The 24,188-nt window shown below is 47.0% G+C and overlaps 2 protein-coding genes across 9 annotated transcripts in view; one reads left to right on the top strand and one right to left on the bottom strand.

The window, feature by feature from the left end:
• The first annotated feature begins 7,862 nt into the window (after nt 1-7,862).
• Hyi (hydroxypyruvate isomerase (putative)) lies at nt 7,863-10,387 on the top strand. 4 transcript variants are annotated; one of them, XM_021719683.3, is made up of 8 exons: nt 7,863-8,272; nt 8,348-8,459; nt 9,171-9,285; nt 9,458-9,536; nt 9,627-9,676; nt 9,784-9,853; nt 9,936-10,098; nt 10,228-10,387. In XM_021719683.3, the coding sequence occupies exons 1-7, from the start codon at nt 8,074-8,076 to the stop codon at nt 10,073-10,075; spliced, it is 765 nt and encodes a 254-aa protein (XP_021575358.1). In that variant the 5' UTR covers nt 7,863-8,073; the 3' UTR covers nt 10,076-10,098; nt 10,228-10,387. The 4 variants fall into 4 exon arrangements, with proteins under 4 accessions (XP_021575358.1, XP_021575356.1, XP_005317970.1 ...); XM_021719681.3 differs by having other exon boundaries at nt 7,865-8,272; nt 9,936-10,116; XM_005317913.5 differs by having other exon boundaries at nt 7,868-8,272; nt 9,982-10,098.
• The window catches only part of Szt2 (SZT2 subunit of KICSTOR complex), a 49,259-nt gene continuing 35,454 nt past the window's right edge, over nt 10,384-24,188 (bottom strand). For 4 of the 5 annotated variants that reach the window (XM_005317910.5, XM_078026091.1, XM_078026093.1 and 1 more), the window contains 26 exons: nt 24,061-24,179; nt 23,786-23,950; nt 23,469-23,553; nt 23,147-23,311; nt 22,866-23,033; nt 22,377-22,510; nt 21,837-22,003; nt 21,614-21,711; nt 21,396-21,528; nt 21,081-21,211; nt 20,854-20,954; nt 20,606-20,782; nt 20,166-20,433; nt 19,984-20,063; nt 19,772-19,897; nt 19,458-19,657; nt 17,218-17,308; nt 16,923-17,003; nt 16,766-16,840; nt 14,281-14,494; nt 13,783-13,936; nt 13,525-13,647; nt 13,009-13,414; nt 12,786-12,902; nt 11,380-11,448; nt 10,384-11,228 (listed from right to left, as the gene is read on the bottom strand). In XM_005317910.5, coding sequence (XP_005317967.2) covers nt 11,085-11,228; nt 11,380-11,448; nt 12,786-12,902; nt 13,009-13,414; nt 13,525-13,647; nt 13,783-13,936; nt 14,281-14,494; nt 16,766-16,840; nt 16,923-17,003; nt 17,218-17,308; nt 19,458-19,657; nt 19,772-19,897; nt 19,984-20,063; nt 20,166-20,433; nt 20,606-20,782; nt 20,854-20,954; nt 21,081-21,211; nt 21,396-21,528; nt 21,614-21,711; nt 21,837-22,003; nt 22,377-22,510; nt 22,866-23,033; nt 23,147-23,311; nt 23,469-23,553; nt 23,786-23,950; nt 24,061-24,179 — 3,791 coding nt within the window. In that variant the 3' untranslated portion in view covers nt 10,384-11,084. The remainder of the gene's footprint in view (nt 11,229-11,379; nt 11,449-12,785; nt 12,903-13,008; nt 13,415-13,524; nt 13,648-13,782; nt 13,937-14,280; nt 14,495-16,765; nt 16,841-16,922; nt 17,004-17,217; nt 17,309-19,457; nt 19,658-19,771; nt 19,898-19,983; nt 20,064-20,165; nt 20,434-20,605; nt 20,783-20,853; nt 20,955-21,080; nt 21,212-21,395; nt 21,529-21,613; nt 21,712-21,836; nt 22,004-22,376; nt 22,511-22,865; nt 23,034-23,146; nt 23,312-23,468; nt 23,554-23,785; nt 23,951-24,060; nt 24,180-24,188) is intronic. The other variant, XM_078026092.1, reaches the window with a different exon arrangement.

Below are 24,188 nucleotides of genomic sequence, written 5' to 3'. Positions count from 1 at the left end.
CCTGTAGTCTAGCACTTGGAGGCCAAAGCAGGAGGATAACTTGAGCCCAGGAGTTCAAGACCAACCTGGACAACATAGCAGTGCCCTATCTCAAAAATTAAAAAAGATCAGCCTATAAGCAAAAGCAGCCAAATATTAAATATTCATAAGTCTCATAAAGAATACCTATAGGGCAGGGGTTGTGGCTTAGTGGTAGAGCACTTGCCTGGCACGTGTGAGGCACTGGGTTCAATCTTTGGCACCACATAAAAATAATAAATAAATGAAATAAAGGTATTGTGTTCATTTACAACTAAAAAAATTTAACACATGGGCTGGGATGCTGGCTCAGTGGTAGAGTGCTTGCCTTGCATGTGTGAGGCACTGGGTTCAATCCTCAGCACCTAAAAATAAGTAAATAAATAAAATTATAAAAAAAAGAACACCTACAGATTACTTGATGAAAACATTAAGAATCTCCTTGTAAAGTGGACAATGACTACTAATAAGTATTTCATATAAAAGGATTTTTTTGTAGTGCTGGATATTGAACCCAATGCCTGGTACATGCCAGGCAAACACTCTACCATTGAGCTATACCCCAACCCTGAGAAGAAAATATTAATGGCCAATAAACATTTGGAAAATGGAGGTGTTCAACTTTAGTCATAATAAAGGGCTTGATTTTTAAAAACGGTTTCTCCTTCAGATTGTCAAAAATTTTATTTTATTATTTTTGTTTCTGGGGATTGAAATATATCCTCAGACCCTCTTGTTGTTTATTTAGAGACAAGGTTTCCCTAAGTTGTTGAGGCTGACCTCAAACTTGTAATCCTCCAGTCTCAGCCTCCCAAATCGCTGGTATTATAGGCCAGAACCAGCACACCCAGCTAGATTGGCAAAAATTTTAAAGACATATTATCTAATATTGAAGATGTAGAGAATTAGGCACTCTTAAATGCTTTTAGTAGGAATGTAAACTGAAGATGTGCTCATCCTTTGACCCAGCAAGTCTGCTTCTAGGGATCTTTATTGAAGAAATATTTGTATTTGTATGCAGAAAAAGCATAGACAAGGATGTTTATTTTTGTAATAGTGAATATTTGGAAGCAATCTTGTTATTCATCAATAGGAGAATAATAAAATCTTCCAATTTTGGAATAAAATGCAGTTAAATACTGGCCAAAGGGAGAGAGAATAATAAGCTAGATTGATTTTATAGACATTTTAAAAATAAGAAAATACTTTCTATATATTGCTAAGTGGAAAAACCAAGTTGCAAATATATATATATATATCTATATCTATCTATCTATATATATGTAATACCATGAATAGTATCCCTGTGTATAAAAAATAAACATGGGAAGGATAGGATTCTGTAGTCAAGGATACTGAGATTTTTCAAAATTGTAAACTTAAAAACTTAAAAAAATTACAACTGTGCCCTTTAATCCATGCATACATGGGTTGTATTACTAAGTTTAAAGTTTGCATGTGGGTGGGTATTCAATTAGTTAACATTCCACCAGACGGCCGAGAGACTTTATTTTTTACTAAGCATACATATGTAAGAGAGGGGATGAGAAGGGTGTTTGGATGTGATCCAACCCCCAGTAATAGCTTAGACAGTAAGGGTAAAGGGCCAGTTATGGTAACTTCCTTTTAAAGATAAAGGTGTGTAACATGAACAGCAAATATTATTATATTCTTCCAAGAATATGGATGATTGCTCATACAAGCCCAAGTTTTGTAAAATGATTCAGTGCTGTTTTGTATACTGACGTTATTATTCAATGTACTGTGTGTGAAAGATCAATGTTTTTTAAATGTGCTGACATTTTAGTTCTAGAGTTCTAATGTACATGTACCATGCATATTCTAGTATAAATGCCTGGAAACAACGAATATCTATGAAAGCAAAATTTAGTTTCTTAGGGGGCTGGGGATGTGGCTCAAGCGGTAGCGCGCTCGCCTGGCATGCGTGCGGCCCGGGTTCGATCCTCAGCACCACATACCAACAAAGATGTTGTGTCCACCGAAAACTAAAAAATAAATATTAAAAATTCTCTCTCTCTCTCTCCTCTCTCTCACTCTATCTTTAAAAAAAAAATTTAGTTTCTTTTTGACATGCTTACAAGCTGAGATGAATCCATGTGATATGAACTATTACTGGTAAAATGAAGTAAAGTAGGAAAGTTAAATTCTAAAGTCTTAGAAATACAGGCTTAATGGCTCAAAAAATAATAGAGTGACACTTGAATGTTGATATTCTTAACTCTAGGCAGCTATAACTGAACACATGGTTGGGTGTGAAAATATATAGCATGATATATGGATTCTGATTTGAGCATAATGATCAGAAGACTAGCAGCTCAAATAAGAAAGTTAAAGAGAAATGAAGATGATCTTGTAGAGAACAAGATAGGGAAGAGTTTAATGAAGAGTGGGCGAACTAAAAAACATTAGCATAATTTCATGACATTGAAAGACAAAGATTCCCTCTTAGATATTGAAATCTCTTAAGTTACTTTGGGATCACTCAGCCTATCACTACAAATTATATGAAATTATATAAATTCACCAATTGATATAAATATATAGCTCCAGCACCCTAAGTTTTCAGGCTTTAAATTGCTTTTTACCGAGAGAACCAGGTATTTCCTGAAATGGTACAATGCTGTCTACTGGGATGGGAAAAGTAAGTTAGTCCTGAGACATCTTGATTTTGCAAAGAGTTAAGATGAAGCAAGAAATCCTACCTGGTTGATTCCCTTATGTAGGTTCAAGTGCTGCCCAGAATACCTCTTTCAGTTTTTCTTTGCTACTTCTCTCTACCTTGGCTTTATCTTCCTGAATGTGCTGAATGTGCCCAGGAGTATAATTCTACTAGGAAGGAGAACAAACGAAATAGATGTTGAATAGGCAACCTACAATGTCTGTAACAAGTACAACGGTTGGTCCAGTTTGACTCAGGTGCCCACTAACTGACCAACACTGTGGTTTGGAAATCAGAATCACATAAGAAATTGGCAACACCTGTTTACATCTTAAAGCAAAGAAGCTTTGAAAGTGCTATACAGTTGTTCCCCTAAACAACAGGACTGTTCCCAGAAAAAGATATCGGTCCTCTATTAAGGATCCATTAACTATTGTTATCTATTGCTACTAACAAATTATCCAAAATTCAGTGGCTTAAAATAACAAATGTTTACTATCAAAGAAATTTCTGTGGATCAGGAAACCAGGTGTGGTTTAATTTAGTGTCTGACTCAAAGTCTCTCACAAGCCTGCAATCAAGGTGTTGGCCAGAGTACAGTCATCTTTTTAAGGTTCAGTTGCGGGGAGGATCTGCTTCTAAACTCGTTCATGTGGCTATGGCCTTGGGTCCTTGACAGCTTGGTCAGTGCTGTCGTTTGGATCTTACGTTTCCTCCCAAAACCTATGTAGAAAAGACTCTTTCTCCAGCTTGTTGGGATTGGGAGGTAGTAGAACCTTAATGGGGCCTAGAGGCAGGTATTCCAATCATCAGAGGGTGGGAATGTGCTCTGGAAGGGAATTGTGCGATTCCAGCCCCTTTCTCTCTTTCACTTCCCAGCCATGAGGTGAATGGTTTTGGTTTACCATGTGCTCTTGCCAAAGGCCCAAAGCAACAAGGCTAATCAGTCGTGGACTGAAGGCTCTCAAGTCATGAGCCCAAATAAACCTTTTCTCTTTACAAGTTGGTTATCTCAGGTATTTGTTATAGTCGTGGGAAACTCACATAGGCTGCTGGACCAAAACACCATAGACTGAGTGGCTTAATCAACAAGCGTTTACTTCTTATAGTTCATGGAGGCTGGGAAGTCAGAGATCAAGCTCTCCTGGTGTGCAGACAGTTGCCTCTTCACTGTGTCCTTATATATAGAAAGAGGGAGAGAGCTCTGGTCTCTTTTTCTCTTCTTACAAGGACAATAATACAATCAAGAGACCCTGCACTCATGATCTCATCTAAACCTAATGATCTCCCAAAAGCTCCATCACATTGGAGATTAGGATTTCAATTATGCATTTTTGTGTGTGTATGGGACAAATTTGGTCAAGAATAATTAACTACATCAGCTCCCCAATACATAGTTTTTTTAAATTGGGCATCACAATATGGTATCTGTTTTTCTCAGAGCAGGCAAGTGAAGGAGAGAGTGTACCCTAGACACAAGCCACAGCCTTTTTGTAACCTAATCTCTGAAGTGACATCATACTACTTTTGTCCTCTTCTCTTTGTTACTGGTGAGGCACACATTCAAGGGGAAAGGAGTACCCAGGGGTATGAGTACTGGGAGATAGAGATGATTGGAGTCCATTTTACAGGCTGTCTACTACTCCAGGTTCTGAGCAGATAACACAATAAAAGACCACTCTGCTAAGCAGAGGCCATCTAAAAAGTAGTGATCATGATCCAAACTATACATATAAACCATACAAACAAGCAGGATCTGTAGATAAACTTCAAGATTATGATGATACCGCAATGAGAATGTTAATATGAAATGTGCTAACAGGTGACAATGATGTGCACAGAAGGTTTTAAATTTGTTTTTATTGAATATGAACCCAACATGTAAAGACAGTATCTATGAAACATTTGTAATCTATAAAGAAGAGTGATAAAATGAACATGACTGTACTACCTAGTATAAGAGAAGGGATGACAAGGACTTTCAAAGCCTCCAAGGCCTTCCCATTCCTTCCCCCTGAAGAAGTCATCTTTACGCTGAATTTTGTGATCATTATTCATTTATCTTCATCATTTTACCACAGATGTTTGTATTCCTACTCAAGATATTCTTTGGTTTTCCCTGCCTTTGGCTTTATAGAAATGGAATCGTACTGTATGTATTTCTTTCAAAAGATTTTGTTTCTGAGATTTATCCATTTGATGCCTTTGCATTGGTATTTTCAACTTGACCCAAACTTCACTAAGTTCTTCATATATTGTTCTAGTACAAGAGCAAGCTCACATTTATCACTTGAGCCTCCAACTTTCTCTTCACTTTTCTTTTTTTTCCTTTTTTAAGGGGTGGTACTGGGGGCTAAACCCAGCAGTGTTCTGCCATCCTCAGTTTTTTTTTTTTTAAATTTTGAGATAGAGTCTTGCTAAGTTGCTTAGGACCCCTCTAAGTTGCTGAGGCTGGCTTTGAGCTTGCAATTCTCCTGCCTCTCTCAGCCTCTTGAGTTGCTGGGATTGCAGTGCACATGAGCACCTAGCTCTGTTCACTTCTTTATACAAAACTGTTTGACTATACTACAACTCATCTGTATATGTCTTGATGGACATTCGTGTTAGTTTCATCTTTTTGCTACATAAATAGTGCTAGTATCAACATCACAGTGCTTGTTCCTGGCACGCTTGTGTAAAAATTTTCTCAGGGAATACACCTGGAAAAAGAATTGTTGGATCAAATACATATAAGCTTTATGAAATAATGCCAAATTGTTTTCCAAAGTGTTTGTCGTGATTTCATTCTTATCAACTGTGAGTAAACATTCCAGTTGTCCCAAATCCTATCCAATATTTGATACTTTTATTTTTGCCAGTCTGGAAGTCATCATATGGAATTTCACTGACATTTCAATTTATATTTCACACATGAATTGTAATATGTTTTACTGCATTGGTAAGTGCTATCCAGTGATCAAATGAGACTCTGAACTCTATACTCGAGTTTTGGCCAATTTACAGGTTGTTGTTACCTTAACTGAACATCAACCCTGTGCAAATTCTTTGGTGAAATGCAAAGAATCAAGACTTGTATTTAGTATAATGTCTATGTTACAAAATGGTATAAGGTAGAGACAATCAAATGGTGAATATAGCAAATAATTTTTAGGCTGGGGTTGGTGATGTAGTTCAGTGCTAGAGCATGAGGCTCTTGGTTCAAGTTTTAGCACATGTATGTGTATGTACACACAAATATACATGCACAAAAAAGAAAGAAATTAAAACAATTTTCATGGATATTGTATTCCTTATATATTTGTTTTAGAATATTATGTGAAGATGTTGTAAAGTAATTAAGAGGAAAAGTGAGTCATGTATGTCTAGTTTATGCAACATCTCTGCTGCCCTAAAGGGTATTCAAGGAAAAGGGGGTGGGCCATTTTGGGTTGGACACATTTTATTCCTGATTCAGAGTCCAAGAGATGAGGGTGCTATAAAGGTCTTCTGTAGAATTTGCATACTCAGGTATTTACAGTGAAGTCTTAATAAAGGAATTACTCCCCTTCAATGTCATTCTGGATTGTCAACTTTGGATTGTGAACCTGCTGATGTGGGGATTCATTAAAATGATAAACTTAATGAAGTCACATCCTGATTGGACTTTACCCAAGAAACACATTCCAGCATAAGCCAAAGGTCCAAGTATAAAGTCAGCTGCTAATGGGCAAGAAATCAGGTGATCAGGTTTAGCTGGTGACAGTGTCCTTGGTGGCAAAGCTGAAAAAATGGAACCTGCCAGTGATATTGGTCAAATTATATTGTTATATTGTATATTGTGTGCATGTATGAATATATAACAACAGATCTCATCAGTATGTATAACTATAATGCACCAATTTTAAAAAGTGAGGAAAAATACAAAAGAAATGGAACCTGACAAGTACTTGGATGAACGAAAGGATGAGACTGGACCCCAGGTGTTTGAGTGGGCTGGCTTGGGATCCCATAGAGAGCAGTGAGAAAACAAATAGTGGAAGCCAGGTACTGGGTGCACCTTGAACTTTTATCAACATTAGCACAGAAAACAGATCAAAATGACTTTACTTGTGGATTGTTGGGAGTATAAATTTACATGTTTGAAAAGCAATTTAGCACATCCATCAAGAACATATTCTTGTTTTTTGGCCATCTAAGTCCACCTGTAAGAGTATGCCCAGTAGATGAAAGTGTATTCATTCAAATTATTTCAGAAAACACCAAGAGGCTAATTAGATGAGGGAACCCAGAAAAGTGGGAACATCCTAACCTTGGGAATTGCACAGACCTAGGAGCAGGTGTGGGTTTGGGCTGCCCTGGAACAGCAGGGGATTCTCAGTGTGCTGCTTTTTCCCTTAGAACTGTTAGCCTCCTCTCTGCTGTATCTTTTCTCTACCATCTAACTCCTGCTTGTCCAGTTTTTACAACCCCATCATCTGCTGGCAACATTACTTCTTAACTCTCAGTTTTTCCTTGTTTGAACTCTCCATAGGGGAATCTGATTGGCCAGATTACCTTTCCAAACTATTTAAGTAAGAGTTATTCCATCTGTCTGTGGATTGGTTGCTCTTGGATCAAGTGTCCCTCCCTTGGCCCAAATCAGCAGGGCTAATATTAGGAGATAGCCAGCCCATAGCTGCTGACCAGTGGTGTGTCAGTTTCCCTTATAAAGGACAAAAACTGAGGACAAACACTGTGATGGACTTGCCTAGAAAAGGAATCTTTAAAAAAAGATGCAAAAATGGGGACCAAGAGGTTCATTAAAGTGCTGTTATAGCACACACAATGTCTATCAATGGAGTAGCATGATATTTATGGGCTGTTTAGGTATGCAACAATGAGCAGCTTAATGAAATTACTGAAGACTATTGAACACAGAAAATACCCACAAGATATTACAAAGGGCAAAAAGGCTATATAACTGCATACACAACATGATTAGAATTTTCTAAGAAAAATGCACATTTACTTTTCAATTTGTAATGGATAGTTTAGGTGTTAGTGATGTGATACCTGGTGGTATAATAGTTCTTTATTTGGTCATAACTTTCAAATCTTTCTTAATTAGCAGATTTTTTTTTTTTTTTTTTAAATAATAACCTGGCCTGGGACGGCCCCTTCCCGGCTCCTAGTCCAGGGGGCGCGCGCGGCCTCTCGGCCTCCTCTTCTCCTCGCCCTTCCTCTTCTCCAGTGGAAAAAGGTCCTTTTCTGCATTGTCGCAGGTTCCAACACGTTGCTTTTCTAACCACAGACCCACACCCGCGGATTCGGAAGGCCAGCCCAGGGAACGCTGGCGCCGCCCGCCGGCCTTCCGCCTTCCGGTGGCTAACGGACACGGTCTGGTCTGTCGCTGCAGCATGGCTCCGCTACGCTTCTCCGCCAATCTGTCCTGGCTGTTCCCGGAACTCCCCGACCTCCCTGCGCGACTGCGGGCTGCGGGCAGCTCGGGCTTCGAGGCCGCCGAAGTGGCCTGGCCGTACGCGGAGCCGCCCGAGGCTCTGGCGCGCGCCGCGCGGGCAGCGGGGCTGCAGCTGGTATTGATCAACACGCCCCCGGGTGAGTCCCGGGGCGAAGGCGGCGGAGCGGCGCGCGGCGTCCCTGAGTTAGAACTGAGGCCCGTTTTCTCCGCAGGAGACCAGGAGAAGAGGGAAATGGGGCTGGGGGCCGTCCCCGGGAGACAGGCGGCTTTCCGAGAAGGGCTGGAGCAGGCTGTGCTGTACGCCAAGGCTCTGGGCTGTCCTAGGTATCCCGCTCTATCCCCCTCCCAAGACCTTAGAGTCAGGGACAGAGAAGAGGTCGCCAGTTCTGAGATGCCGGGACTTAGGGGCCTGGGCCCATTGGCCCTTCTCCAGCCCTCTAGTTGGTCTTTTGTAAATTGTGTTTGTGTATTTTTCTCTGTTTGCCGTGCTTTCATGCACATCCGTGCCCCGATCCCATGCTGGGAGCTCAGTCTGACAGGGAGATAGCAACTTAAATATAGCCTGGGATCCAATGAAGGACAAGAAAGCTGTGGGAACAGGGTGGGCACCTAACCCTGACTGGGTTTAGAGAAAGTTGCTTACAGGTAGCTATAGAAAGGAAGTCAACAGGCAGCATGGAATGCCCAAGAAGGGAAAAGGTCAAAATTATTTTAAAATACTGAGAATCAAACATGTTTATAAGCTGAGGGGAAGGCCAGGGGAAAGGAGAAGTTGAAAGTACAGGAGTTAGGTGAAGACTTGAGGTTCCTGTGGCAGAATGATGAGTTGACCTTAAGATGGCATCTCAGAAAAGACTTGACCTTGGGCTGACACAGGAGTGCCTGAGGATGAGGGGATGCTTGAAACCCCCTACCAGGGTGGTATGGACCACAGACCTGGAGGGATGGGTGAGGGTCAGCATAGTCAGAAGGCATCTGAGAGGAGGTGTACAGGGAACAAATAGCATGAAGCTTCTAGTCCCATTTTCCTTATAGGATCCACCTGATGGCTGGCAGAGTACCCCAGGGGGCTGACCGAGCAGCAGTCACAGGTGAGATGGAGACAGTTTTTCTGGAGAACCTAAGGTATGCAGCTGGAGTTTTGGCTCAGGTAAGTGGAAATATGCATTTACATGTGTGTAGGGAGAGGGGTGCACAGTGAGGAGAGATGAGGCACAAGGGTGAGCACCTGCCCAGGTCCGACTGACAGGTGTGCTGGCCAGTGGTTGATGGAGAACAAACTTGGGAAGGAGTCCTATTCACAGAATCCAATATGGTGCTAGGAGAACCTCGTGGGACTGCTGGAGCCCATTAATACGCGTATCACTGACCCCCAGTACTTCCTGGATACACCCCAGCAGGGTAAGAATCCAGTCTGTTCCTCTTCCCATTCCTTTTGATTCCTATGGTCTCCATGAGTCTAATGGCTCCCCTCCCTGGCTTCTTTCCCAGCGGCTGCCATCTTACAGAAGGTTGGAAGACCCAACCTCCAATTACAAATGGTGAGTGGGAAGAAGGGAGTGCTTCTGAGAGCCTGTTCTCCAAATATAAGAAAAATGGTGGGAGACACCTGAGAGGTCCAACTATAGTATAGTATTCTCTTCCCCAGGATATATTCCACTGGCAGATCATGGATGGGAACCTGACGGGAAACATTCGGGAGTTCCTGCCTATCATTGGTGAGAGGGCTCCCTTTCTTTGTACCTTCTTCATCTGCAGAGCTGCTTCTTTTGCCTGTCCACCTCTGTCTCTGTCTCTTAGGCCTCAACAGGAGCCTGGCCCCATGTCTTTCCACATCTGTCCCTAGGGCACGTACAGGTGGCACAGGTCCCTGGCCGAGGGGAGCCAGGGAGCCCTGGAGAGCTGCATTTCCCCTATCTGTTCCAGCTGCTGGAAGATGAAGGCTACCAAGGCTTTGTGGGCTGTGAGTATCAGCCTCAAGGTGAGATTCCAGGTGTGGCCCTGGGGAAGAAGTCTCTAGAGGGACAGGTATTGGACAGGGGCTATTTTTCTCTTGGTAAGTTGAGATGCCACTGCCTCCCTTTCTCTACAGGAGACACAGTAGAGGGTCTGAGTTGGCTACGTTCATACTGGGATAAGCGGGGCCACCCACGGGTTGTCCAGTGAGGTCCTGCACACTACCCACATGCCTCTCTGGGGCAATGAGTGAGCACCCCGAGTCGTCTTCTTTGAATTAAAGACAACTTACTGAACATTTTCATATGTATATGTTATGGGGTAGAGGACACACAGTGTCTAATGCTTCAGTCTCTTTGAGTTGCTACCCTCCCATTGAGAAGGGACACACAGCTCATGCTCAAATCTTCCAGTTGGTGCCAGAGTTGCTGTGGGAAAAGGAGAGATTTTAAGCCTTCCTCTCACTTACAAGTGAGGAACCAGGGGCCAAGAGTAAAGGAGCTTGATGCTGGTCACATGTGCTTCAAAGGCAGAGTTCAGATAGGAACCAAGGTTTCATCTCAATAGCAATGTCCAGCAGTGATGTCCAAGTGGGAATGAAGACCAGAAGGCTAAGGGGGGCAGGATTCTGGCAGAGCTTAAGGGGTGAGTGCTTATTACCTGCTGTGAAGAATTCCCAAGACTCTAATAGGTGGACAGGAGGGAGTTGTCCCCTTATAGAAGGTCTAAGGAGTCTGAGAGGGGATGGGTGCCTTAGGGAGTTGACCTTACCCCCTAGAGTCCTGGGCTGGTCAGCAGCTACGAGTGTTTGGGGAAGATAATCCCTGCTGCCAGGCTGCAGCAGTAAATCCCCAGAAGTATTCACAAAGCCTTTGGTGTCGCTCAGTATGCAAGTTAGCCCTGGAGCCTGAGAGGGCTAATTAGTCATGCCTCAGGTGGGCAATCTTACAGATTCATGATTCAATGTACAGTGGCGTCCAGTGGTCCACTTCCTCAGAGAAGGCGGGTCCAGAGGGTGAAACAGGCTGTATTGATGACGGACTCTAAGTGGTGGTAGGTGGAGACCAGCTGGGCAGGGGGACTCTCGCTGTCCTGAGGCTGTACTGGGAAGGGCTCTCGGAAAACCACTGTCAGAGACTGTGGGGAACACGGTAAGGGTGAGAGAAGGCCACAGAAAAGGACAGGGAGAAGGGCTCAGGAAGAGTGGGCACCCCGACCTCAGTAGGCTCTGAGGTGATCATCAGGAGAACAGCCTCCCACTGGGCTGTCACAAAGTCCCCGTTCTCACCGTCTTTCCCAAGTGGGAGTCCAGAAACACTAGCACAAAACAGTCAGTGAACTTCTGATTCAGCACAACCTGTAGTGACAGATGATGTGAGATGGGGAGTGAGGTTTGTCTCACTTGGGGGTGGGGTGCTGACCTCCTGCAGGGCATCCTGTGGAGATGGCAGGAAGAGGAAAGGCCTTCTACACCATGCCCAAGCCCAGCTGGACCTGTCTTTACCGAATCTCAGTCCACATGCTCAATGGCCCGCCAATCAGCCTGTCTCACCCTCCTCAAAATGATTCTAGAGGCCCTGCACAGAGCTTGGCACACTGAAGCCAACCAGCAAGGGAGAATTCACGATCCTTGGCATGATGCCTCCTCCTTACTTCCTGTCCTGGGTCTCTTATCTCCGATCCCACCCTTGGAACTATCCCTTAATGTCCAGGTGCTCCCTAACACTTGGCTTTGGGATTCACCCCTGGGTGATTTCTCCTCCCTGCAAGGCTTCATACCACTTGTTCACATGGTTGCTGTGTAGGTCTCTCTCCTGAGCGCAACCCCTGATCCACACACCTCTAGTCAGTGAAGGTCCCTGGCTCAACTTGGCCCAGGCTGAGCTCATTACCCTTTTCCCAAACCCACTTCTGCTTCAGCATTCCCAACACTGCAGGAGCACCCTAAATGCCCATACCCACCTATACCACTGCAGCCTTGTCCTGATGGACCTTGGTTTCTGGATGACACTCAAGACATGACTCCTCGCCACAAGCACCATGTTGCGGGGCCCTTCACTAGGCTCTGATGCCTACTTTCTCACTTGCAGTCTTTTCTCGAATGTCTCGTCTCCTGAACCACAGCTCTCTCTGGGCCATCTGGTTAGTCTCTGTAATTCCCTAGGCACGTGCCCACCACAGTAGTGCTTTTCTCCCTACCTGTCCTTTACAGCTGTGCTTTCAGACTTTATCATGTACACATCACCTGGGGATACTGCTAAGATGCAGATTTGAGTGTGTGTGTGAGGGTGCCATCTGCTTTTCAGCAAACTCCTATGTGATGCTGACACTGCTGATCTGAGGATCATACTTTGAGTAACCAGGTGTTAAAGCCCAGATTCCCTCTGGGACTCCAGACTCCAAGACCAATTACTGATGAATTTCTGAGAGCTCCTTGGGTTGCCAGTTCTAGAGCTTGGTCCTCAGAATTTCAAGCCCAGGTGTGTGTTCTTGGTGAGCTGTTGAGGGCAAAGCTCTTAGTTAATTCTCTGCAAATCACATGCTGGGAATAAATGCTCAAGGGTTTTACATGTATCTGTAGTCATATTCCATCTAGGTCTTACTCTAGGGAAGAGCTTGTGCAGTCTGGCTAAGCTCCTTTGATGAGGATTTCTGTTATCATTCTCCTCTTGGAGGAGGGTCAAGGGAACTTACCAGGTACTGAGTTCCCAAATCTGGGCTCTGGAAATGACGACAGCTCTGGGGGAAACGGCTCAGGAGAACCTTGATCAGGCTCTGGTACCAGGAGACCGTCATGGACAGGAAGCAGTCCTGGGAGAGGGTCCACAGCTCTGAATACACTGTTCCTGAATCTCCTAAGACTCCTTTACCCTCTTACCCTGGCTGTCTTTGGAATTTCTGGAGTCCAGTCTCTTACCAGCTGGGGGTCAATGTCTCCAATAGATTTGGCATGGACTGCCTCTAGGAGCTCCTCCAGCTCTGCCAGGGCCAGGCGCCCCCCAAGCCTTAGCCGGTCAGGTCCTGGTGGCTCCAGCAAGAAGAGGCGCTTCCAGAGGGTGTCCCGACGGCAGTGCCCACCAGCCAGCCGGACCAGCTGAGCCAGCCGTGCCCGGGCCATGCCCACCTCTGCAGCCAGTGGTGGGAACAAAGGAGCTGGTCCAGGGACTAGGACAAGCCCTGAAGTTTCCCCAGGGCTACCAGCTGAGCTCCCAGGAGCCTCTGGCTCAGGGGGCAGTCTGGGTGGCTTCCGGAACCGGCGCATGTCAGCAGTGAGTCTGGGGAAGAGTTCTCTTTGGCTGGTGAGCACCACGAAGAACTGCAGCCTGGTTTGGGGAGGGCAGAAGAGTGGGGGGGGGGGTCACAGTAAGGCACACAGGGCAGGAGCAGGAGGCAGCTGGGAAAGGGGCATGTTCAAAGTGAGGGATCTGCTGACCGTAGAACATGCCGCTCAGCTTCGCCTTGCTCCTCAAAGGGTGCAGCACAGTGACAGACGAGCAAAGACACATCAAAGTCATCCTGGTGGCGAAGTCCCTCAGAGTCTAGGTAGGAGCCAGAGCTGTGCAGTGGGGGTGGGGAAGACGTCAATGAGATGCTAATGAAACCAACCCCACCTTTATGCCCAAGAAAACATGGGTCTCCCTATTTGTGTGACCCCAACCTCAGCCACAACATAGTGTGTTTCCAGTCTTACCTGTGCCATGCTGACACTAGAGCATATTCATTATGTTCTGGACCCCCTGGCCGGGCCATACGTAGTGGCTTCATGTGGTAAGAGCTTGCATGATCAGCCACATAGTTGTACAGCTGGTGGGCAGCAATGAGTGGTGTGGGAAGCTCCAGTGTCCCTAAGGGGAGGGTCACAAAGACAGCAGACACTAAGCCTGGGACAGGCACTCTGATCTGGTGGGGCGGGGGTGGCAGTTGCTAGGGCTAACTGGCAGAGTGGCTCTGCCTTCCTATGGAACATTGAGATAGGATGAAAAGAGACTCAGAACAGAGGGCAGGGTACACACAACATTAGGCCTAACTTTGATATGACAGACCCAGAATAGAAACGGGGACATAGGATGAATGATACGGACAATTAACAATAGGGGACCACTTGCCCTGGCAGATGGTTCTACCAGCCCTGGAGACACCTTGTGGCCTGATCGTTTTGGGGTTCATTGGCTTGCTCTTAGGCACCAACCTTGGTAAATATGATTGCGGCCAAAGTGGGGTCCATCCGGGTGGTGGGCCAAGAAGTGTCGCAGGAAGGTGGTAAGGTGGTAGCCATGCCGAAGCACCAGGTGGGCACCCAGCACATGCTGGTGCACAAGGCGCAGGTGGAAGTCATAGCTGAAGGAGTGCACGTGCATCAGATCCCGCACCTTGTCACACTCCTCTGTGAATAGCATGGACAGCTGGGGAGGCAGCAGCAGGGAACAAGCTATTAGCATGTGGCAGGACAGGCTGCCCAATTCATATTTCCCTCCTTCTGGAGAAGAGGAAGCTTGACAGATTTCCTCTGTTACTGTGGGCCTCGCAGAAATCCCTCTGCCAGAACAGCTTCTAGGGGAAACCCAGTACTGCTGTGGCTGGATGCAGTACTGGACTACCCAGGGTTCAGTCACAGCACCAGAATGCAGAATGACCACTGATGTAGCCAGGCTATGGCACCAGATCAATCACTGGGCCAGACTGCCCACTACATTCTTTGAGGCAGGATTTCCCTATGTTGCCAGGCTGGTCTTGAACTCTTAAGCTCAAATGATCCTCTTGCCCCAATCCCCTGAGTAGCTGGGACTACACCTGATTTATTCTCATTTTTTTTGTTGTTTTTGTTGGACCTTTATTTTTTTTGTATGTGGTGCTGAAGACTGAACACATGCTAAACAAGCACTTTACCACTGAGCCAAAACCCCAGCCCTTATTCTCAGTTTTTAATACCGTATTATCACTCTAGAACCATTCTGAGAGGCTGGGTCTTTTTACTCAGTATCCTAGACCCCACCAGAGTCTAGCCTCCTCTACACTTTGTACCTGTGTGCCCTTCACTGAGAAGGCTGTTCTCCCTGAACCCAACCTGGCTAACTCCTACTTGCTCTTCAAGCTTTATCTGGAACACTTCCCCAGGTGGAATAGGTATCCTGATATGTTGGGGTGGGGGTGGCAATTGCTAAGGCTAGGCCTGCCTGCCTGCCTGTGAATGAACCACTGATGGAAGAAGGAAGGCAGGCTGAGACATGAAACGGGTACAAGTCTTGGTGGAAATCACCAAAACTGTTAAAAACTGGATGTGTGGTGCTGGCATGGCAGAATGTACCTAGCCACTCTGGGGGCACTGGGCTTATGAGTTAATAGGGCAGGAAACAAATGACTGTAGGATTCAAGACTAGTTGTATGACCTTGCATAGTCACAATCTTTCTGTGCTTCAGTTTCCTCACCTGCCATGGAGATAATGAGCTTCTTTTAGAGAAGCTCCTGAATTACAGGTAGTGTGATGAAACAAACAAGGAGAGCTGAGATTTCAACCCCAAAACAGTGCCCCGATGAGCTGTGTGTCCAGGGACAATCCTCTATGAACCTGTCTCCTTATCTAGAGAAATACTGTCTTTACCTAGTATATACACTAAGCACTTCATGGACAATGATAATCATGAAGCAACTTAGAAACCTGGGCAGTGTTAGATAAGAGAGGGCATAGCTGGAGGGAGATCGGGGGACACTGAAGCCAGAAGGAAGCTCAGGACAGTAATGGGGTGGGTCTTTCCCTTCAATTCCACAGGGAGGTCAAGAAGCCCATCCATACTACCCTTCTGAGCACTCTGGCCCAAGCAGTTTCTTGCAAATAAATGTACCACGCTTTTTTCTGAGTCACATTATCCTGTGATCTTCAGTGACCCGGTATCCACACATAAATCAAAGGCAACCATCTATGACTCGATATGAACTGCCAATATGAGCCCCACACAATGGAGAGAAGTCTATGCTGTCTGAACTGGACCCTGTCAGATCCTAATCTTTCAGAAACTAAATACTAGGCAAGGCCCTAATGTGGCATTCCTGGAAACCTGAGGAGCTGAACTAACTAAATACAGCAAGGGCTCCAGGTCCCTGACCTCACCTGATAACCCAACTCCGTGAGTATTCCTGACTGAGTGCTTGGCTCTCCTGGGATACAGAGGTCTGGCCTGGAGGCAGACTGGCAGGGATATAAATAACAACTTAAGTGCCAGGGGTACACTGTGTGGGTCAGAACTATGGTTCTCATTCGCAGTGTTAGTGACATACAGACAATGCCAGGCTGTCTCCATCTCTAGATTAGACCAGGATGGTGCATGGCACTGACCTACCCACTGTGCTCAAATGTCTTTATTGTTCAGCTATCCACAGTTATGGATGACCACTGTGGTAGCTACTGTTAGTGTCAGAAGACCATAGACTGCCTTCTGCCTTGGTGCTGTGGCTGGATGCAGTACTGGACTACCCAGGGTTACACTGGTAGGTGGTTCAGTCCCAGCACCAGAATGCAGAATGACCACTGACATAGCCAGGCTATGGCACTAGATCAATCACTGGGCCAGACTGCCCGCTACATTATTTTTATTACCCACTAGATAGTTCATGGAGCCATGCTGCCCTGACTATGCCTAAGCATTGTCCATCACCTACCTTGGTCCCTCTCACATACCTGAGAGTTGACTGCCTGCCCCATTGGGATTCGGGAACATTCTAAGGCAAACTGTTTGACACAGAAGTAAAAGCCCTGCAGAGAGGGTAAGATGGAGTCAGGTGAGTGAGAGACAGGTGGGTTTGGTTCTTTCCACTTAGTGATTCCCCATGCTCACCTGGAAAGTTAACTCCATGAGGATGATGCCTCCAGGTAGCGCACGCTGCAGGTGGTAGGTAGTGACTGGAGAGCCAGAACTCTGAAGGAAGAAAAAGGGGGGGCAAGTGTTGGGGACTCAGCAGCCTTGAACTAACCAGTAGGATAGAAGTCCCTTTGGGTCCCTGACTTTAGTGGTGTCAGTCTGGGGTTAGCAACCTCAGACCATTACTCAGGGCCACTAATCTGGTGCCTTGGGGAAATAATCCAGGGTTGCTGACACTTGCTAACTGCAAGATTATATGAAACTGAGTTACCTTGGGACTCCCTTCAGTCTTGGTTTTTGGGCAGGAGAAGGAGCCTCGACTTTCTGTTCCAAGGACAGCCATGGCACGCAGCCGGCTGGTACTGTAGGAAATAGAGAAAGGCAAGAGGTTGAAGCAGACTAGGGGGTGAAGGATTATTGTTAGCAGACCATTTTATATGGAACTGTTTTGTAGGAAATGAAACAGGCTCAGAAAGGGGACCTGCTCAGGGTCCTACAGTGAGCAAATGACAAGACTGGGCCTGGAGTCCAGGTCTAGACTGCAGGGCAAAGCTCTCCACAGCTGCTGCTGCTCTGTGGGTGAGTGAGTTGTGCTTGATGGGGAGGGGAGCACATCCTGATTCTCTACTAGTGGAGAGGAGTGGAGAACACAAGAGGGAGGAGGAAGATGAAGCCTAAGACTACATTAGGAAAATTCAAGGAGATGCTTGATGTCCTTGGTAAGAACTCTCTTCTCAGAGGGAAGAGTTGTTCTCTTTTGATTAGAGAATGGTGGTCCCAGAATTTCATAAGCCTACTGTTCTTTATTCTTAACTGGGAAGCAAGGGGAGATGAGAAGAAGGAAAGGACAGTGAACAAAACAGAAAGGGTCTCATTTATTTATACCAAGCAGCCATAAACTGCCAGAACTCTTGCTGGGGGTCAAAACTTGGGTCACTGGCAGACAAAATGTCCTATTTAATCCTCAAGAAAATTGAAGTAAGACTTAAGTAGTGATTGGTGATCATTAAAGATTGGTGAGAAAGGAAGGCTTGACTATAAATTGTTTTTTAAACCTAATGTCTTATAAAAAGGAATTGAGGGCTGGGGATATTGCTCAGTGGTAGAGCACTTACACCCCAGGTTTGATCCTCAGCATTACAAAGGAAAAAAAAAAAGAAATTCAGATTTCATAACCAAAGAGATATAACAAAGAGGTATAAACTAAAGTCTTTTAGAGAAGCTCCTAAAGCTGGGCACTGGCTGTCCAGGAGACCATACTAAGCCACTCCTCCCTGGGATTGTGGAGGAGTGAGCTGGTCACTGTGAATCAGGGATGGGGCTCCCAGGAGGGGCCTTCTCTTCCTAGTACCTGGACAAAAGAGGTATGCCTGGGAAGAAGAGAGGTGGTTACAAAAACACCAATGAGTCAGAATTGGCTTTCTGGACCAAGGAGTTGTCTTGAGTAAGAAAGAAATATATTTTATACTTAAAAAAATTTATATATATATAAAAAACAGAAGCTGGGTATAGTGGTTCACACCTGTATTCTTAGCAACTGGGAAGGATGAAGCGAAAGGATTACAAATTCAAGGCCAGCCTTAGCACTTAGTAAGATCTTGTTTCAAAAAAAAAAAAAAAAAGTTAGAGGACAGATGCTTGGGATGGGGATGTAGCTTGCTGGTAAAGAGCCCCTACATTCAATCCCCAGTACCCCAAACAAACAAATAAATAAATAAAAGTATCTAACTGAAAATGGAGAGGGGCAAGAAAATGTCTTGATAAAGTTACAAGTATGAAGACACAAAAGTAACTGTGTGTGATGTGAACAGACCATTTTTCTCACATAGCCACTGGGAAGGGACTGGGAACACAGACCTTGAAGACCTCAAAAACAGGACTCTGAGATCTTATGCAAGATGGGAAATGTGGCCACAGAGCTGCCAGTGAGTGCAGGGGGATAGAAGGTGGTAAGAGAAGGAGCTTCCTTCCTAAGAGTCAGACCTGACAGTAGGGCCAGGGAGAGAACATGACCAAGAACAGGTCACTGACAGTGATGCAAGTAGGCCCAAGGCAGATGTCCTTGGTAAGAAAAGGACACTGAATCTCAGGAGGCCAAAAGGATGACCAGCACACAAATCAGTGAGGCCTAGACCCAAAAGCTTATTAGAAGCTTTTGGGCCCAGGGGAACAAGGACTAAAGATGTCAGGCTCTGAACCCCAATGGGAGGAGAGGGATACTCATTTACACGAGATTCATGTGTGTATGAACATATGAACAAACATATAAACACATGACGTGTGGGTGGACACAAACTCAGTGAGACTGCACCCAGTTCTGTATGGATGTGCTCATGAGTTCTGTGAATTTTATGAGGTTTGCAGGACATGCATGAAGGCTGCATGGGAGTGTCCAAGATCCTCATGTATGCATGCCATCCAGTTGGATGAACATATACAAGGTTGAAGTTGTCAAAGTAGGAACCATGTGAAGAGGAAGGGCTATGAAGAGGGAAGGAGGGGTAGGCTCACCTGCGAGCGGGTGAGGGGGGCCGCAGTGGAACCAGCACAAAGCCTATGCTCTGCAGATACTGCACATATTGCTGCAGAAAGGCCAAGCTGAGCTCCTTCAGCCAAGGCTCCTCACGGGCTCCTGGTGGAGGCATATCCAAGGATTCACAGCTTGTGGGAGCCTCTCGACTCCCAGACCCTGACTCAGGGCGATGGCGCCTCTGTGGGAGTGGAAATGAAGGTTCTACCCACTGTCAACCACGCAGGCGGGGGTGGAGGAATGAAGGCCACTGTGGGGGTAAATCTGTGGGGAGAAATCTTGGAGTCTGAATCACCTGTCCTTCAGGGGGCCCAGACGTCTCTGGGGGTCCATGCAGCCACGCAGCTGGGTCGAAGAGCAGAGCTGTCGCACAGTAATGCACAAGGCGGGATGACTGTTTTAGGGTCTCCAGCTCCCCGGCCTGGGGATAGGGGGCAGTGAGCAATAGAGCAGTGGTTGGGGAAGGGCACAGGATTCCCATGGTGGATGCAGGTTGGGGTAACTTACACTGATGGGCATGCTGGCTGGGGCAGAACGCTGCTGCCAGGTTACAAACAGGTTCTCCATCTTCATCTGGCGCTCCAACTCTGGGTGTAGGGGACATTAGTAGTAGCCCCAGGAGCTGTCACCCCTCTCCCTCCCAGACTCCACAGATTTCCCCTCCCTACTGCTTGGCTCAGGGTCCTCACCCCTGCGTTCTGACATCTTGATCTCCAGGAACTGCTGTCCATGGTAGGTGACAGGATCAGGAGGTCTGGGCACAGGACCAAGGGTGGAGCTAGGGCGGGTAGCCGTGATGTCCCTCAGAGCTTCGTCAAAGGGGAATGTGTCCAGAGGAAGAGGACCCCCTCCACGAGAGGACCCACTCAGCCGGCCCTGCTCGCGGCTCAGTGGGGGACTAGCACTCCGGATGAGGGTCTCCACTTCCATGGTTGGAAGCAGGAATGGGTTTGGCTCCTGGGAGAGATGGAGGGTCACAATGGGCTTGTGGTATTTGCCCCAGACCCTCTCTCACTCCGGGGTTTCCTATGACTCCTTCCCTGCTACCTCTGCCTTTAATCTGTCCCTTCCCTGCTGCATCATTTCACTAGCTTCTAGCCAGAGCCAGAGGGGGAGCCAGACCAAATACCTTTTCATCTCGCACGGGGAAGTCCAACTGGCCATAATGATGGAAGAGCCCAAGCTTTTGGCTGAGTAGGCAGAAGATAAGATGGGCCCGTGCATTTTGCCACTGCACAAGGCGAACCAGTGCTCGGCCCAAGGCTGCCCCCAGGTCTGGAGCCCAGTTGTAGGTCAGTAGCTGTAGCTGTAGGTTAGGGGTTGGGGTCAGTGAGGTCACAGAATCATTCCTCCCCAAGTCCTTGACCCCACATTTACCTTTTTGTCCACAACCTCCAGCAGTAAGAGCCTCTGTCGGGGAGCATTTCGCCCTGAGCTCCCGTCTCCTCCTGGCTCAAAGCGCTGCACAGCTTTGGCAGCTATAGGGTGGGGAGGAGCACAATGGAGGTCTGTGTGCAGATTACCCTTGATCCCACCCTGCCCCTTGCAGGGTCAGAGACCACTTATGTCACCCAAGCCCACCCTCCCCTTGGCCACACCCTCACCCTGCTGGGTTGGTCTCCTCCACTGCATGAAGTTCCTTCCCAGAAGCAGCAGATGTCGCTCAGCTGCTGGGCGGGGGGCTGGGCCCAGTTGCCCAGGGGAACAAGGACTGAAGATGTCAGGCTCTGAACCTCTATTGGAGGGGAGGGGTACTCAGAAAGGAGAGCATCTATGGCCCCATTCCCTGGCCCAGCTTTCACCTCCCTGGGCCAAGTTCCCACCTCTCCAAGCTCAGCCTCTATGAGTTTGGCTTCCCATAAGTGCAGCTTTTGGGACATCTGGGAAAATTCCCTTCAATTCCATGAGATCCCACTTACAAATGCTGCTCAAAGACACGGACACTGGTGTCGCCAGCCATTGAGGTAACCAGAGTGGTGAACTCAGACAAAATGGAAGGAAGGAGGAATCGGGACACCATGTGGGTGGAGCTTCTGGACACTGAGGCACAACCTGGAAGGCAGAATGTACCTATGACACTGCAGGATAATAGAATAGGCCAGGGGTTCAAAGGATAGGAAAGGGGCTGGAGTCTCACCAATCTGAACCATAAACTCCATCCAATGCTGAATGACATGAGCAAACACAGGGTGAAGGGTTCCCACTTCACCTTCCTCTAGCTGTGCAGTCCGGCGTCTAAAGATAGAGCAAGAGTTAAGAACTTTACTTCCACATATGATACACATTTATGCAAACCAAATGCCCATCTATGACCTCACACCACCTCCTGTAACACAACACCTCAGCATACACATATGTACCTTTGTCTCTGGGCTCCAGAATCTGGGCCTAGTGCTCGCTCAGTTCCACCGGGAGTCCGAACACTCTCAGTTTTATGACGCCTCCTACCTCTAGTGTCTTCCGGTCGATCCAGAACAATATCATCAGTTGTTTTTGGTGAACCCAAATCCCCACCTTCTGTTTTACTCTGGGGAAAATGCAGTGAATGAGGAAGGGCTATTGGGAAGAGGAAGGGGGTGGAACAGTAATGAGCTCAGGGAATTTAGAAGCCTGGGTTCTCGAGGCAGAAGTTAAGTAACCCTAGGCAGGTTACTTAACTTTCCTGAACTTTACTTTTCTCATGTGAAAAATTTCTGCTTATCGGGATATTGTGGAGATCCAACAAGAAAAAGGGAAGTGAAAGCATTTATTAATTTTGGGCTGTCTATATCAGTGAGAACTTGCCATGTTCTATAAATTGCTATCCAAAGAACAGAGTACTCTTATTTCAAAAGAGAACTGTGGCAAAGTCTAAAGGAGGCAAGAAGGTAGAGGCCAACTTCACCACTTGTTCCCATTACCAGCATGTCCCAGAAGCTACGCCGGCCAGCTTTGCTGGGTGGAGTCACAGGTTCCCCAGGGACAGGGGCAGGGGGAAAGGTGCTAGATCGGCCTGCAGGGCTCTTGGTTTCCAATGACCCGCTCCTGAGACTTCCTGTGGACACCAGATTACAGACTCCTATCACTGGTCATCAATCCCCACAGCCCCAAGACCAGTATGCCTTGCCATCTACTCTATTAGTAAACACTGATAATGTTTCAGCTGCATGTGTTTGTGATATGAGCTCCTGAGGACAGACCCCTCCCTGGTGGTGACCAGATGCATGCATACACTTCCACCTTGATGATGCACACAGCCAAAGTGATGGACAACTGTGAATGCATATTTTTGATGGGGCCTCTGTGATACTTTCTCTGAACCCTACCTTTGCACCGTTACCTGCCAAACTGTCCTGCCTGGATTTTCAACATTTTCTGGACTATGGGGGTGGGGCTCTTGACCTGCTTACCTGGGGGTGTATCCTCTGTACATAGTGAAGCTGGCAGCAGTCTCAGCTCCATGACAGCATCAGCAAGGGCCTGGCGAGCTGCTCCCCGGAGCTTCTCTTCCAGTTGCACGATGCTAATGTTCCCCTTTTCCCAAACATCCAATCGAAGCCTTGGAGCCCCATCCTGAGCTGGAAGAAAGAACTGTAATCACCTGGGGGTACACCTAGATCCTACCCTACTTACCACCCTTGTCTTCCACAGCACTGACTGAACACCCCATGCTCTGGCCAAGCTTCCCCACCTGAAGAACTGTCCAGCATGACTGGGCAGCGAATGACCTGAGTTAGTTGCTCAAATTCCTCTTCTCGCAGCAGGTCTGGGGTCCCCGGAGAAGAGGGGGGCCACGAGGCCAATGAGATGGGGGCCCCTCCTTCATCCACAAAGGCTAGAGTGATGCAAGCGACCCCTGGGTAGAAATCCATAGGAAGGCTCAGATCTGGCACTTGCAGACCTCCCCTCCCAAGACCCCTCAGCTGCAAGGTGCAAAAGGCCCTCTCAGCCACAAGACAAGCAATGGCTTTCCCACACCTGGTAGCACCACAGGTCTGTGCCCTGCACTGTACCTTTGCCCCCAGTGCCCTGTCCACCAGGCTTGTTATATAAGTAGATGTCCAAGTCAGGGAGGCCACCCTGTGGTGGGAGTGGATGCTGGGGAGAGAATAGCCACAGAACACTAAGATGGACATCCACAGTAGGAAAGTGGGTACAGGTATACATAGGAGCACAAGAAGACACAGGCAGATAATGAATGTGAGTCGGGGCTGGGTGTGCACAGGTCCATAGGCAAAGGTACAAGTGGGGTATCTGTAGAAAACAGTTATGGTCAGGGTATGCAGGAGGCAGGGGTTCATATGAGCGTGAGAGGTGAGGGCAATCTTACTTGGAAGTGGTTCCGGCTGTTGCTGTCTGTGTATTTGGGAGAGTGCAGAAAGATGAGCAGGTTTTGGCGCAGGTACCAGGCCAGAGAAGGAAGCCACGGCCTGCAGGAGGCAGGAAGGGCCAGATGCAGTACCTCTGAGGGGAGGCTTCCAGGGGGCTGGATGAACTGCAGAGTGGAAGAGGAAGTCAGAGCTGACTGCAGAGTTTCCAGCCTAGATTGCCCCAACACCTATAGGTGGACTTGAGAAGGATGTTGGACTCTGGAAGGGAGCTGACCTCCACATCAGCAGGTGTCAGTTTGCAGTTTCGAACCAGCATGACTGTGATGACATCCAGTGTGGCCTCATCCAGGCGCCGCCGCAAAACCCGCACTAGCTCATCTGTGATCTCAGGACCTTGACATG

Source organism: Ictidomys tridecemlineatus, chromosome 11 (assembly GCF_052094955.1).
Source record: "Ictidomys tridecemlineatus isolate mIctTri1 chromosome 11, mIctTri1.hap1, whole genome shotgun sequence".
NCBI classification, from domain to species: domain Eukaryota; kingdom Metazoa; phylum Chordata; class Mammalia; order Rodentia; family Sciuridae; genus Ictidomys; species Ictidomys tridecemlineatus.
This window is presented reverse-complemented; position numbering and strand designations above follow the sequence as displayed.

Coding starts and splice junctions, on each gene's coding strand:
- Hyi (XM_005317912.5), top strand. CDS start 8,074: ATGGCTCCGCTACGCTTCTCCGCCAATCTGTCCTGGCTGTTCCCGGAA. Junction 8,273..8,347: donor ATTGATCAACACGCCCCCGG/GTGAGTCCCGGG, acceptor TTTTCTCCGCAG/GAGACCAGGAGAAGAGGGAA. Junction 9,537..9,626: donor CCTGGATACACCCCAGCAGG/GTAAGAATCCAG, acceptor CTTCTTTCCCAG/CGGCTGCCATCTTACAGAAG.